At 42.8% G+C, this 15,352-nt stretch overlaps 1 protein-coding gene across 2 annotated transcripts in view; it reads left to right on the top strand.

The window, feature by feature from the left end:
* Positions 1 to 14,866, top strand: part of ezrb (ezrin b) — a 30,883-nt gene extending 16,017 nt beyond the window's left edge. For both annotated transcript variants that reach the window (XM_079349790.1, XM_079349789.1), the window contains 9 exons: positions 580 to 663; positions 752 to 898; positions 4,632 to 4,728; positions 5,252 to 5,415; positions 6,747 to 6,877; positions 9,099 to 9,259; positions 10,796 to 10,888; positions 11,094 to 11,336; positions 12,423 to 14,866. In XM_079349790.1, the coding sequence (XP_079205916.1) occupies positions 580 to 663; positions 752 to 898; positions 4,632 to 4,728; positions 5,252 to 5,415; positions 6,747 to 6,877; positions 9,099 to 9,259; positions 10,796 to 10,888; positions 11,094 to 11,336; positions 12,423 to 12,587 (1,285 nt within the window). In that variant the 3' untranslated portion in view covers positions 12,588 to 14,866. The remainder of the gene's footprint in view (positions 1 to 579; positions 664 to 751; positions 899 to 4,631; positions 4,729 to 5,251; positions 5,416 to 6,746; positions 6,878 to 9,098; positions 9,260 to 10,795; positions 10,889 to 11,093; positions 11,337 to 12,422) is intronic.
* The last annotated feature ends 486 nt before the right edge of the window (positions 14,867 to 15,352 follow it).

Raw genomic sequence — 15,352 nt, 5'->3', positions numbered from 1 at the left:
CGCTCATTTCTCTTTGAGGAAAATCACAGTGCATCATGAATCAAGGCAAGTCAAGTGCACCCTTCACAAGTGAGCAAAGAGTGTGGCCTTGTTCTTAGCAGGCGGAGCACCTCCCTCTCTATACGGAAGCAGCAATCATTTGGAGGGGTGTGACAGGGACTGGTGACAAAGTGTGAACTGATGTGCTGGGCAGGAACATGCAATGATGGAAACAAACCGCTCAGTTATAATGCCAGGTTGGAAGCAATGCCATAATGAGAGTTAAACATCATTTATTTAGGTATTTGAATGTGTTGTCTTTTGCAAAGTAAAATAAAACTTAAGTAGACTTCAAGTAAAGAAAAAGGGTTTGATGCCACTTTGCATCAGTCCAGAACAAAATCTCTTTACGTTTCCAATGTTTTAATCAGGATTAACCCTTTTAGATGTACGTGTTGTACAGAGCATCTGATTTATCAGGAGGTCCCAACAAGTCTCTGCAAGATGCACTGCTTGCTGGTTTTTTAAACTTTATTCAAATATATCCGATTTATTGGAACGTCAGCGAAACTCATCGTCTGATCTCACCTTCTCTTGCAGAGTGCTGGAGCAGCACAAGCTCTCCCGAGAGCAGTGGGAGGAGAGGATTCAGGTGTGGCACGAGGAGCACAACGGGATGTTGAAGTGAGCGTTAGTTTGAATAAAGTGCATGCACTCAATAAACACATGGAGAGATTAATAACCTAACCTGCTGGTCTGTCCCTCCTTGCAGGGAGGACGCGATGCTGGAGTACCTGAAGATCGCACAGGACCTGGAAATGTACGGAGTCAACTACTTTGACATAAAGAATAAGAAAGGAACGGAGCTGAGGCTGGGAGTGGACGCGCTGGGGCTCAACATTTATGAGAAGGACGACAAGTAAGCACAGCATTTTCTCTCTCTTTCTCTCTCTCTTTTTTTTTTTTTTTTTTTTTAGGCGTCTGCTGAGACGGCAGCGGTGACACAGAGCTAAACTGGCTGGGCCAGCTCCATGTCTGCACTTCACCACTTTTCCTGTTTCTCTGCTGAGAGTACGACAGGACTAACAATGAAGGAGGTTTTCACAGGAGTATTTCAACAGACAGTCCTGAAGATTAAGACTCACCAGTTTGTTGTCATTACTGTTTACAACATAATGTTTTTAAAACGGCCTTTTTTAGGTTCATTCAGGCAGATCTCTTGAGCTGTACTCGTTTATTATCCAAAGGTTTTTAACAGACACTTACATGTGACAGAAGTTGTGTGCTTTCTGATTTATAAGTGTGCCGGTTTATAGCGAGTGTGTCATGGTCTTTTGTTGATAAGTGGGGACATCTTTTGTTAACGCATGTGCTTATCGAGGTACGATTACAATCCCCTTCATACCGCTGAACGTTAAAACCAGACTCCATGTTTGTGAGCAGTTTTTTTTGACAGAACAGGGTTGGTCAATGACACCATGATTTTATTTGACCATTTTGATTCCTGGAACCCGGTTTATTACCTGACCTGACTCAAAGCAGGTTGCACCCACACACTTGTAACCTCGCGATGCACCTGCTGTTCACCTCCAAACAGTATTGTAGGGGGGGGAAGCATCAAGAAAAACAATTAACAAAGAGTTATCTAATGCTTCAAGGCAAGCCTCCTTTTCAAAAACGTGTGCAAGGGTGTTGCCTGGATCCCGCCTGGTGTCGTCTTTTGATTGAACACTTTGTTTATAGGGCGAGACAGTTTGCGAGGTAATCACCCTCCATTTGTTTAAATGAGCTGATGAGCTCGGAGGCCTCCTGTGGCTGACTGCCGGCCTCGTCTGCAGTGAAGTGCAGCGACTGTGTCAAAAAGAGCCCTCTTATCCCAGGTGACTCTCCTCTCAGTCACTGACCCCGAAGCTGGAAATCTCTGCAGCTCTCTCGCTCGCACTCTGCTGCTCTGGCTCTGAGCTTCATTGTTGTCCGCTGCCAGATTGGAGGTCTTCTCATGTTAAGCTGGCTGCACCCCACAGCTCTCATGCCAGTGTCTATTGAAAGCAGTGTGGTCGACTGTGTCTGCCTCAGTGGAAGAAATGAACACAGCAAGTTATTGACAGGGTAATGACACAGTTCAGAAAGTCAGGCTTTTAATTGGACATTCACTGTCTAATTGTTCGTCTTTTAACAGCTCAAGGAGTCTAAATGATTTATTCACTTTGACTGCTATTGTGTTACAAAGTTCTCCCGGTCTCTCATTTGGCCTTATTTAATGTTTACTGTGGCACAAAACATCCAACAAGAGAGAGAAACACTGTGAAATAATAAAGTGTCTCTTTGTGAGCTCCCTGGGATCAGCACAGAAATGCCTCTCCTCCACGGTGCCCTCTGCTGTAACCATGGCTACGCCGACTGGTTTTTCAAGCTGCGCGGCACTTAAGAATGTGAGGCTAACCTACAGGACCGTCTCTCCAACAAGGGCAGCCGGCCCACAATGCAGCAGTGCAGCCAAAAGGCTTTGCCGAGGCTCTGTCTGGCGCTGGTTTAACTCCTTGTGCTCAGCTGCTCTGTGAAGCCACAGCTCTGCTCACGTCGCTGGTTTGAGAGGTTTTTTTCTCGAGCGAAAGCTTCATCCTAGCAACCGTCCTGCTCACACATGCAAACAGTGAGGCCAGTCACAGATCACATTCACTCTTTTGGAGGTCAAATTTACGAGGAAAAGCCCGATTTTTATCGCCTCAAATTAAAGTATGGTAATTTAAGAGACTCAAAAGTTTTTTTTAGAGCTGCAAAGACTGAGGATGAAGGTTTTTCCCTTTTAAAATCATCAGCAACTATTTTTACATAACTATCGTGTGGTTTGAGTAATTGTTAAGCAAGCAATTACTAAAACACTATCAGGTTCCCTCTGCTTAAAGGTGAACATTTTCTGTTTTCTTCTCGTACTGTATACAATAAAAACAGATCATTTTTGGCTTGTCGATGAAATAAAACACTTTATACTTTATTATTCCCAGAAGGACAATTTAGTTTTCCAGCCTTCAGAGTCATTAAAGGAAGGCTAGACAATAAGAAGGAAACCAACACAGCAGCACTCGGACAATTACACCGACATGTCAGTAACAACAATTCATCAGACAAACAGATGAGAAGCCAGCGCAGCAGGAATGTGTCTTACATCAAATGAATGGAGCGAACAGCAACAGTCCGAACAGCACTCAGTTTAGCACGTCAACCTCGATGTTTTAGAAATAATTTTGTTCATATTATCCAACACTTAATAAACCCAGATATGACCGAATTAATCGAGAAAATATTGACAGATGAATCAGCGTTGACAATCAAACGGTTCTCAGCTTTGTTATTTCGCTGCTAAAACATCCAGTTTTCAACAGTTTGTGATCCTGGAAAAAAAAAAAAAAAGAAAAGTGAAACTCTACTCAGCACACTGACGACGTCCATATGTATCTTTAATGTTGATAAATAGTTATTTATTCTTGGAAAAAACAAACTGTCATCATATTTAACTTCTTTATCTTGGTTAAAATGCAGTAATGAACTTGATACAACTTTACTGTTAGACACAATAGGGATTTTAAAAATCTGTTCTTATCACTGGATTTGAGTCTTTAAAGTCAGCAGTATGTGATATGAAATAATACTCTTGTTACCTTTGATGTGGACTCACAGCTCTTTGCTGTTCACTGTTTTTGTTCATACATCAGTAACATTTGCTTCAGAAGCAAACTAACCACAAAATCCAAAAACATTTTCAGCAACAACAGACGCTTTTCTAAGTCACTCCAGCTGCCGGCACAATGTATGAGCAGCATCACAGCGCAGGTATTTCCTCCAAACATGGATCCATTGATAGAGCACGGCTCCATAAACCACCGGGCTCTGACAGAAATATTTAATCGCTGAGATAACGTCCACATTGTTTTTCTCAATTCCTCCAGCATGTGTCAGGGTCAGCGACTGAGTGAAATTCCAGTTCAGGCGGTACTGCTTCACAGCAGCACAGTTTCTAGATTACAACACTATCGGCCCTGCACTGTTTACTGTGCTACTTTGTATTGTGCTGAATGAGATTAGCATCCGTTCAGTGTGTGTGGCACAATGGAACGTGGAGCCACACCCCGGGTTTTATCCCTGTTATAACAGTGGCTCTGGAGGAGGTTGTTTTAACATTACACCGTGTTGTTCTGCACTCCAATTAAAATAGATGACTCGTGTGACATCATTTTGCGTGACGAACTATCGATACCTGAAGTGACTTTTATAATTGTCACAGTGATGTCTACAGTTCACATGCACAGTATCCTTTACCATTATTTATTCATAAACGACAACAAAAAGCAGCAAATCCTTTAATTTAAGAGTCCGAATCCCTGCTGCCTTCAAGAGCTTCTCAAACTCTGGCTCCTGTGATTTTTTTAAAAGGCCGCTAAGAGACTAAATAGGTTACTGTGAAGCGTTCATCAGAAAACAGGCCGCACTCCGGTGAGGCTCTTTAAACTGTGCTGTTGTCTACTTGGTGGACTTTGCTAAATCTGTTTCTGTGTCTTTTGGGTGAGAAGATGACAATATTGGGTGATAAAGCTGATATGGTTGATATACTGAAGTTCAGTCTGACACTTTAATTTTCTCGTCTGCGTCAACAGATTGACTCCAAAGATTGGCTTCCCCTGGAGTGAGATCAGAAACATTTCCTTCAACGATAAGAAGTTCATCATCAAGCCCATCGACAAAAAGTCTCCGGTGAGTCACAAGCTAGCTTTTTTTTTTATATTTAAAAACATCTCCGTCTCCTCTTGGAAGTCTGCTAGCTGGGTTCTTCCTCAGATAAAGTGAAGCTCTAAGAGCAAATTAAGCTTCAGTGTGCGTCTGTACTTAAGCTCTCTGCTGCCGTTTTACCTGCGGCATCATGTTTCTCTGTCGTGAAGAGAAAGACCATTAGACAGATCCTCAGTGGGATGCAGCACACAGAGCAGCCAGGGTATCTTTCTCAGGGATGCTATTAGTGGTAAAATCACTCAGCAGAGTGTATACCTTATCTGTGCAGGCCAGGCTGTTTTACCTTTCATTTGAAGGGATGCACTATCTCTAGTGGCGTTTGTTGCAGTAATCTGTATTAAAAAGTTCGTTGCACCTGCTCTGGGCCAGCACTGACGTCTTTGTTCTTTTATCAGAAAAAGCACAAAGGACAGGCAGCTTCATTCAGCCCTGTATTTGTTTGATGGTCCACTCCTTATTCACTGTCTGTTTCTTCTCCACATTTCAGGACTTTGTGTTTTATGCACCAAGACTGCGCATAAACAAGCGCGTCCTGCAGCTGTGCATGGGCAACCACGAGCTCTACATGCGCCGTCGCAAGCCAGACACGATCGAGGTGCAGCAGATGAAGGCACAGGCCCGAGAGGATAAGCAGCAGAAACAGTTGGAGAGGTATGCAGACGTAGCGGCTCTGAGGGGTCAAGTTTGAACAGAGAGCATCAGAAAAATCCTTTAGAGGGCGTGATGTCATGGCCACATGTGAAATGCTAAATGACCTATTCTGACATGTGTGATGGTTAAAGGAAGGGTGGGTAATTTTCTCCAGATACACTTTTTCAGATTTTGGTTGAAATTGTCTTTAGGTCCTGAAGGTAATTAATAACTCATGTGCTCTGAAAAAGGGACTTAAAAAAAATCTGTCATCTGTAGCAGCCGTAAAAACTTCCATCAATGACTGCACTCGGTACACGTTTTATAAACCAATCAAGCCTCCCAACACCATGCGTGCACGAGTCCACACTCAAAGCATGGGCTGAAATCTGCTTCTGGACCAATGGCGCTCGAGCTTGTAAGTGAGGGGCGTGGCTTTTGAGGTGATCACAGAGGGGACGAGGGGAGTGAATAAGGAGAACGGATAGGATGCTACTTTCAAAATCATGCTAGTTTTCGAAAATTACCAACCCTGCCTTTAACCGAAGAGGGGCTACAACTACAAATAATTAGCCATTATTTTCAAACAACTAAATTTGTTGTTTGACAATAATGGCCGACATTGTTAAAGGAACATGCAAAATACACCTCAGTCACTGTTCTGTAGAACTGGAACACATTTCACATGTCAAACGGAGCAACCATTCACTCGACAGTATTACAGAATTCCTGTGTGTGTGTGTGTGTGTGGGTGTGTGTGGGAAACGTGCTTCCTGTATTGGCTGAACTGAAAGTGAATGGATGGTTGACCCTGATCTCAGCTCCAGCTGCCGGCCCTCTGTCTGCTCGGGGCAGCTGTTCAAACACGGTGATGTAACGGCAGGCAGACAACACAGTGAATACCAGGGGGGAGAGCCATTAAGATCAGCAGGCCTCAGCGGACAGAGAGTGAGGGTTCGAACACACAGAAGCTCAAAGTGGTCGGTGTCTGTGAGAGAGGCCGGACTCGAGTCCAAACACACCACAAGGTTGTGATGACCTCCTCCAAAAGTGTTAGTTCAGACGCCATGAACGCCTGAAGGACATTTCAACTCCAATAAAGTAATGCAGACACATGTCTATCAGAACGGTCTGGTCCCTGACAGAAGTGAAATTGTTCATGTCATAGTAGAGATTGGCCAACTACTAATTAATTCAAAACATTTGAGATCATTAGAGCGGCTTGTGTGGTGAATCTCTGTACAAATGAGTGCGTGGGCTCCCCGACTGTTGTTTGTCAGCTGTAACTGCAGCATGTAGCGAACAGTGTCGGCTGTGTCTGTCGGCTCACAGCAGCACTGTCTTGTCTGCAGGGCCCATCTGGAGAACGAGAAGAAGAAGAGGGAGGTCATCGAGAGAGAGAAGGAGCAGATGGAGCAGGAGAAGCAGGATCTGATGATGAGGCTTTTACAGTTTGAGGAGAAGACCAAGAAAGCAGAAAGAGGTGAGGGGGGGATGGGGAGGTGCGGGGGGCGGGCGGTGCAGGGGGGGCTTTCATGTGTGTTCGTAATGTGTGTGTTAATATTGGCAGGTAGTTGGAAGAGTAGCAAACAGGTTGAGTGCATGTGTCTTGTTGTGTAAACACTCTGGATGTTTGAGTGTAAGCTGAAACGCTTCAGGGTCGAGTCATGTGTATGAACTGAGCTGTCTGATTCCTAGTGTGGTGAATCTTGGGTTTAGATTTGTTTTGTTTTTTTGTTAACAAATATAATCCTTTAAATCTAGTTTGACCTGTTTCTGCTCACGACATCTTTCTGATCTCAGGAAACAATAATCATTTACAAACAGGAAGCCATCATGCTCATTAGATAATAAGGTTTTAGAATCATTTTGTGACTGTGGGATCTCCTCCTAATGAAACAATTATAAACATATTCTTTCATGAATTTGTACTTCTGTTGGTTTAAAGGTTATTGTTAGCTAATAATCAACAACAACGTGCTGTAGAGGGTCAGCAATGTGCTCAAACTAAGAGACACTCTGAGGGTTAGGAAACTTTACACAAGTTTATTATTATTCTAATAATACATTTTGATTTGAATTACTGGTCGCTATTTTCACGAAGGACCAGGAGAAAAATAAGGGACTGGAAAAAAACATTGTCCAAATTGTTTAAAACTTAAATTAGAAAATGTCCTTCTCCTCTGGACACATTTTTCCATTTCCTGTTTTTTCTTTTGTGTCATGTCAGTGAAAAAAAACCAAAGAACACACCTGTTACCAGATGTTCCCTAACACTTATAGCGAGTCCATTATAAATGTATATGAACTGTTTAGTAGCCATGGCAACAAGCGTCTTCTGCTCTGACATTGTGAAAGACAATGAGAACTGCACACATTAACTAAGAACATGATACACACAAGAAGGTTAGGTGTTTGATAAAATACATGTGCTCAGGCCTCTTTGGTAATGGGGAAGGTTCTGATAAAAACATGTTTTTGTTAAAATGGATGTACCGTAAATTCCGTACTATTGAGCGCACCTGGATATAAGCCGCACCGGCTAAAAATAAGTAAATAAATGTATTTGTACATATATAAGCCGCACTTGATTATAAGCCGCAGGTGTCCACGCTATAACAAGAGCTATTTACACAGACGTAGGCTACCGGTAACATCCGCAAATACTGTAGCGTCCGTACGGACGTTAAAGGACGACGAGAGCGTTCAAATAATAATTTTTAATAACCCGATCACTGTCGGCCGTGACCACGCCGTTTACAGCAGAGAGCAACACATAACTTTCCGTAACAATCCAACTCTCTCCTCCAGCGTTCTCTCATACAGCCACTCAACACGTTCTCGGTGGTGCATTCACTGACTCTCCACATAATCGGAATTATGAACACATTATCAACTACTGACTTTACAACATGAACCGTTACAATACGAAGCCTAGCCGACGGTGTCTGTAACACGGCTGATGAAAAAGATGACCGTAATATATTTCACAAGAAAAAGTCCATCCATTCACTGCCTCAGAATGACTTCATTACTCACTTCCTCAGTCTCTGTTGTCGCTGTCAGTGTCATCTTAACGTGCAGCAGCTCTGTTAGCTTTTTTGACAGCCAGGTCGATCGCCTTTAACTTGAAAGCTGCATCATATGTATTTCTCCGTGTGTTTTCCATCATGAGGGTGCGTGCATGAAGCGCAAAATGACTGATATTAAGATCCGACGTGACGAAGTCAAATGTTTTTGCGGCAGAAGCTCATTGTCCCCCATAAAAAATCCATGCATTAGCCGCACCGGAGTAGAAGCCGCAGTGCTCGAAGTGTGAGAAAAAAGTAGCGGCTTATAGTCCGGAATTTACGGTAAATCTTTTACCTCAGTGTCACATGTTTCTTTTTTTTGCTGTGGGCCCCGGGGGAGGCTCAGCTTTTCTGAGATACAGGTAGGGGGGGCTCCAAGGAAACAAGGTTGGGAATCACTGTGTTTACATTGATGCATTTAATGGAGGAGACCCTTCGCAACTTGCAAACATTTACACTGACTGAAACTTTATCAAAATCTATTTAAAAAAAGTAAGCACAGGACATCAGTCTGGATATTGCACATGGAATATCCATATCTGAAAATGAAGTCTCTTTCCTTTTCTATGCCAATAGCTGTGCTATATTACTTTTCTTATTGCTCCTCGTCTCTCCCTCTCCTCCTAATGTCAGACCTGAATGAGCAGCTACAGAGGGCCAAGTTGCTGGAGCAGGAGCGTATGAAAGCCGAGGAAGAGGCCGCTCGCCTGGAGGCAGAGCGTCAGGCTGCCCTGCTGGCTAAGGAGGAGCTCGCCCGCCATGCCGAGGACCAGAAGAAGAGTCAGGAGCAGCTGGTCAGTATTTAAAAACAATGTGCTGTTATTAAGGTGTTCGATGAAGTAACTTATTGGATCAACTTAAACTTATAAAACACTTAAATAGAGAAACTATTCACATGATGTGTTCAGCTCTGTGGCTGACGGGCAGTGCCTGAATACTCTCAGTCCAGACAAAAAGCCTCTGAAGGCTCCAGCTGGACCTCACCCCACTGCCTCAGACTAACTGGCCTTTTCACCCAGAGTCACCGGTCTGGGGACCACCCACAGACCGCTGAGCTGCTTCCTCTGTCACTTTGACAGCAGGGACAGTAAAGCTGTGTTTACCACAAACACCTGCTGTGACACCCTGCATCCTTAAACCCTATTAAGACGCCTGTGCAGTGGATTAAGTCACATCCACTGACTGTGACTGAAAGGACCTGCAGGACTCCTGTTAGCAACATGTTAACCTATTGATGATCGTTCACCGTGTCCCTGTGTGACCACTTTTCCAGCTGAACACCTCTCACATAACAATTACAGGGCTTCAAGGGCTCCACTGTCGGAGTCTTCTTACAGCAGGTGCAGCATTTAACACTGAGCCTCTAACACAGTCTGCTTTCTTCAGGAGGATCTGCTCGAGGTTAATCTAATCGCCCTCGTTTGTTTTTCTCCTGAAAGCTCCTCCGCTCATTGATCTAACAAGTGTCACATTATTTAGGATTATAACACATGTCAAAGAAGATTTTACCCTCAGCCAAGAGATGTCCTCACTCTCCCGCCTACATGTTCTGATCAGATCTCTCTCTGTTTAAAGTACTAGTAATATTGAGGATTTTTTTCTTCTCCTGTAAATAAATCAGTGAACGATCCATAAGCAAAGCGACATGTTTAAGAGTCTCTCGATGCCGCCACACAATTGGAACTGATCACTGAGTAAAACGGTCTCTCTGACACTTTTCAGCAGAAACTACAAACCAGGAGGAGTTGCTGCTTGTTGTTTCTGTATCGTTCACAATGTTTTCGACAGGAGCAGAAATATCTGCAGAGTTCCTCTCTTTGCCAAAACAAAACGACATGGTGATAAATGCTGTTTGAAACTCGTCCTAAAGTGGTTTCACACAAATCAATCAGTGTCCATCTACAGGGCTGAGCCAGAAGCTCCGAGCTCAATGAGATTAAAGTTACAGTAAAAAAAAAAACAAAAAAAAAAAAAACAAAGTGATTGGGATTAAACCTTGTCAGTCAGTTAGCTGCTGGAAATGTATAAAGTGTTACATTTCAGATTTTAGTATTTCACTTGATACTCTTCACAGTTCACTGTGCGACTCTCAGGCGATGGTCACCTACATTTTTCCATGTACATTTTTTTTTTGTGGATTGAAATGGATAAATGCATGCTTGTTTAAAAGTATAAACAAAGTTTCATTCATGGAGGATTTCTAACCCGAGGTGCTAAAACTGCATCCACCTAAACTCGTAAAGAAGAAACCGTTACGCTGACTTGACCTCTCAATGAAAGGACTTTTCCAAAATGTTGGGCTGACTGTTTCCTCCGTTTGTTTTCATCAGGCTGCCGAGCTCGCAGAGTACACTTCTAAGATCACTCTACTGGAGGAGGCCAAGAGAATCAAGGAGGCAGAGGCTGACTCCTGGCAGCTCAGGGTGAGCGCTTTCACATGCTGTGCACAGAAGAACTTCTTACTCTTTCAGATATTTCTGTCACCAGAGATGCTAGTTTATATTTGATTTTTAGATTTACAAGGACTAGAATTAGTTTGGACTCTTCCTCTTTCACAAAATGATCCCGGAACCGTCTGGTACAGTAAGCTTTATTTCCCTTGCACTGTGATTCTTCTGTTCTCTCCAGGCTAAGGAAGTCCAGGACGATCTGGATAAGACCAAGGATGAGCTGCACATGGTGATGACGGCGCCCCCGCCCCCACCACCTCCCCCGCCAATGTACGACAACCTGGACGACAACAGCGACAGCGAGGAGAACACCAGCACGCACAGCGCCGACCTGCAGACCGAGGGCATCAACGACCATCGCAACGAGGAGGATCGCCTCACTGAGGCCGAGAAGAACGAGCGCGTGCAGAAACAGCTGAAGGTGAGGACGGGGCCAACAGAGGCAGAGAACATTAACGTGCACTTAGTCCATTTATTTGAAATGATATGAAAACAACTGTTCCTCTCTGTTACATTACACACGATTATACTTCCCCTTTTAATGTAACTTTCTTTACATGTGTATCATTGGGCCACAGGATTATATTTGAAGATGTTGCATATTGATAATAACAAACAAGAGGAAAATAATTTTGTGTCACAATAAGTTAAGCCCATCAACTTCTGGTTTCAAAGCAGAAAAAAAGGTCTGGTTGCTCGTTTCAACATTTAATTTAAAAGACCTGTACTTCAGCTTAACACACAAACTATTGAACCGACGTTATTTAGTAGCCAACACATACCTTTTTGTATTTCACAAGACCTATTGTCCTCTTTGTTTTGTGGTAGATGAAACAGCAGATTGACCTTTTCATAAGTGGCAGCCATCGTGACCACCTCTTCGAAACACAAATGCTGTTGGTACAACCGGAATTGTCCGGTTCACAGCATGATCCTTTTCCTTTTCTGACGTTCTAACTTGATATTGCACAAACACTCAGTACTCAGTAGCGTGTATTCAACAGTCTCTCGACTCGTAGGACCTTGATCACATTCAGATATCTACGGTCACAAAATCTCTTTTCACATCCACCCACACTCTGAATAAAATGGGCAGAAGCACAACAGTGTGTTTTTTAACCAAACTCAACAGGTTTGGTAAGACGCACCCTCATTTCTTTCTTCTGCACACCCACTAAAATGGCTCCAGGGCAGTCTCACCCATATCCAAACTGGGTATTTTCACGAGATGTTCACTACGTTCTGCTGACAATGCAAGGCTCCAGGTTGAATAGGTGACCTAATTACAGCATCTGTTAGTGTTCAAAACAAACTGCTCACACGAACTTGAACTACAGAGAAGCTTTTACAAGTGGTGCATAAATGACTGATTTTGTTCACAAGTCTCAGACTCATTGGAGGGATGTTAAAGTGACGCTACACTGGGTGGCTTTCTTTCTGTAGCTGTGCTTGCTGTACTGCTTTTGTAGACTTAATGAAGTGCTCCCTTCTCCTTCTCTGCCTTCAGGCTTTGACCTCAGAGTTGGCTCAGGCACGTGACGAATCCAAGAACACCCAGAACGACCTCCTCCACAGTGACAACGTCCGGCAAGGCCGGGACAAGTACAAGACCCTGCGACAGATCAGGCAGGGCAACACCAAGCAGAGGATCGACGAGTTTGAGGCCTTATAAACAGCCTGCAGCCACTCACCCTTTCTGAATGGTCTCTTAAATCGGGCTCTTCAGCTGACACACATCCACACACACACACACACACACACACACAGACACAAACTCATGCATAACACACCCCAGTTGCAGACTAAACGGGAGCCGTGTAAGCACAGCAGAAGCATTGCTTACACAGGCAAGCTCCTGTTGTGAGTTTGTCTGGTCGATGCGAGGCTTTGCAAATCCTCTGAACACAATTTAGTGCCAAAACCTTTCTCTTCTTAGTGTTTCACATCCCATTTGTCTATTTGAATGTTTCTCATTTGATCAATTCAGACCAAATCATATTTGTATCCACAGATGAGATGAAGTAGTGGGAGTAGCCAAATTTTATTATTATTATTGATACTATTATTTCATGATGTGAACATAGAGTATGTAATTAAAGCCTCACTTGTTTTCATGTCTGTCTGTTTTGGGAAAAAAAAAGGACAGTCGTTTATAGCGACCAATCAGAAAGGGGAAATCAGTCCAAGAAGGAAAACATCCGTTTGTGATTTCCATTTATTTGAACACATGTATGTTTCTTATTGCTTCACAATAGCTTCAAATCATGCCTAGTTACATATTTATACTGTTTATGGGACATTAAAAAGGGTATTTCATCTTGGTTTGTATATTTTTGCTATCTACTAATGATGATGAAAACATTTACTATTTTAAAAGTGTATGTATATATATATATATATATATACACATATACCGTAAATTCCGTACTATTGAGCGCACCTGGATATAAGCCGCACCGGCTAAAAATAAGTAAATAAATGTATTTGTACATATATAAGCCGCACTTGATTATAAGCCGCAGGTGTCCACGCTATAACAAGAGCTATTTACACAGACGTAGGCTACCGGTAACATCCGCAAATACTGTAGCGTCCGTCCGGACGTTAAAGGACGACGAGAGCGTTCAAATAATAACTTTTAATAACCCGATCACTGTCGGCCGTGACCACGCCGTTTACAGCAGAGAGCAACACATAACTTGCCGTAACAATCCAACTCTCTCCCCCAGCGTTCTCTCATACAGCCACTCAACACGTTCTCGCTGGTGCATTCACTGACTCTCCACATAATCGGAATTATGAACACATTATCAACTACTGACTTTACAACATGAACCGTTACAATACGAAGCCTAGCCGACGGTGTCTGTAACACGGCTGATGAAAAAGATGACCGTAGTATATTTCACAAGAAAAAGTCCATCCATTCACTGCCTCAGAATGACTTCATTACTCACTTCCTCAGTCTCTGTTGTCGCTGTCAGTGTCATCTTAACGTGCAGCAGCTCTGTTAGCTTCTTTGACAGCCAGGTCGATCGCCTTTAACTTGAAAGCTACATCATATGTATTTCTCCGTGTGTTTTCCATCATGAGGGTGCGTGCATGAAGCGCAAAATGACTGACATTAAGATCCGACGTGACGAAGTCAAATGTTTTTGCGGCAGAAGCTCATTGTCCCCCATAAAAAATCCATGCATTAGCCGCACCGGAGTAGAAGCCGCAGTGCTCGAAGTGTGAGAAAAAAGTAGCGGCTTATAGTCCGGAATTTACGGTACACACACACACACACACAAATTAATAGAAGTCTTGTGTTCCATTATGTTTAGCTTTGGATCACTAAAGGAGAGATAAGTGTAAATTATTATTTTATACTGTAGAAGATATCCAGCTGAATGCCGCTCAGTCATGCAGGAGGTGGCTTTCCTTTTAGGTACTTTAGATTATTTTTTGCAGTGCAGTTCAAAGAATCTTGAGGATTTTTTTTATACTCGGAGAAATGTCTAAAGTGGAACACTTAGGTTTAATATATTGTATTTCTCTGTTCTGTATCATGTCTATGTTTAGTTAAAGATGAGCATTGTGTGCTGCTACCCCCCAGCCCTAAGTGGCCTTTCTCTCTGGCTGCTGCCCCTCTGCAGGGTCCAGGCCCGACTGTCGGTCTTCTCTCTTAGCCAAGATGACGAAATATGGATGTAAAACTTTAGATTTTTTTTAGTGTTAGACCTCCACTGAGGTTGAACTGAGGGTTGAGGTGAAGTTTATGGAGAGTTTTCATTTTGCAGCTCGGTCACGGGACTGACTTGAACAGTAAACGCCATTCTCGCCCTCTCTGTGGACATGAAGAAGCATGACGCTGTAATGAAAACACACAGCTCTACTGGCCTTTGTATATGAGCAGGATTTTATAATGAGGTGTTACATAAATTGGCAATAAAGAAAAATCTGATTACACACCAGTGTTTATACTTTGAAGATTTGCGGATATCCTGTTGACATATTCTGAGTGGTATGTTTTATTTTGGTGAAAAAAATAGAAATTTCTTGTTATATATTCAGTGAAGCATACTGATGAGGACAAGTATCATTGCAGTGCTGACATTCAGTAGCACAGTAGAGCCTCTTGTGTTATACGTGCCAAACATTAGCATGTTGGTATCGCTCTGCAGAGTTTTTAAGAATTGATAAAAGAACTGGGTATTGTCCACAATGCATAGATGACAGGAATACCCAGACAACTCATCACAGTACCTCCTAATATTTAATTTATGTGCTTTTGTATAAGTTTAGAACAAACTGACTCAAAATGTATTTTATCGTTGCATTATTCTTTAATAAACGTATAAAACATTCAAATCCACATTTTAATTTACAACAAAATGGTAATAAACATGTCGGTTATAATCAATCTCAGCATTTACTTGAATCGATATTGAAGTG

The sequence above is a fragment of the Symphodus melops genome (assembly GCF_947650265.1).
Source record: "Symphodus melops genome assembly, chromosome: 1".
In the NCBI taxonomy this organism is placed as follows: Eukaryota; Metazoa; Chordata; class Actinopteri; order Labriformes; family Labridae; genus Symphodus; species Symphodus melops.
The sequence above is the reverse complement of the archived record's forward strand: the minus strand, read 5'-3'. Positions and strand labels throughout refer to the sequence as shown.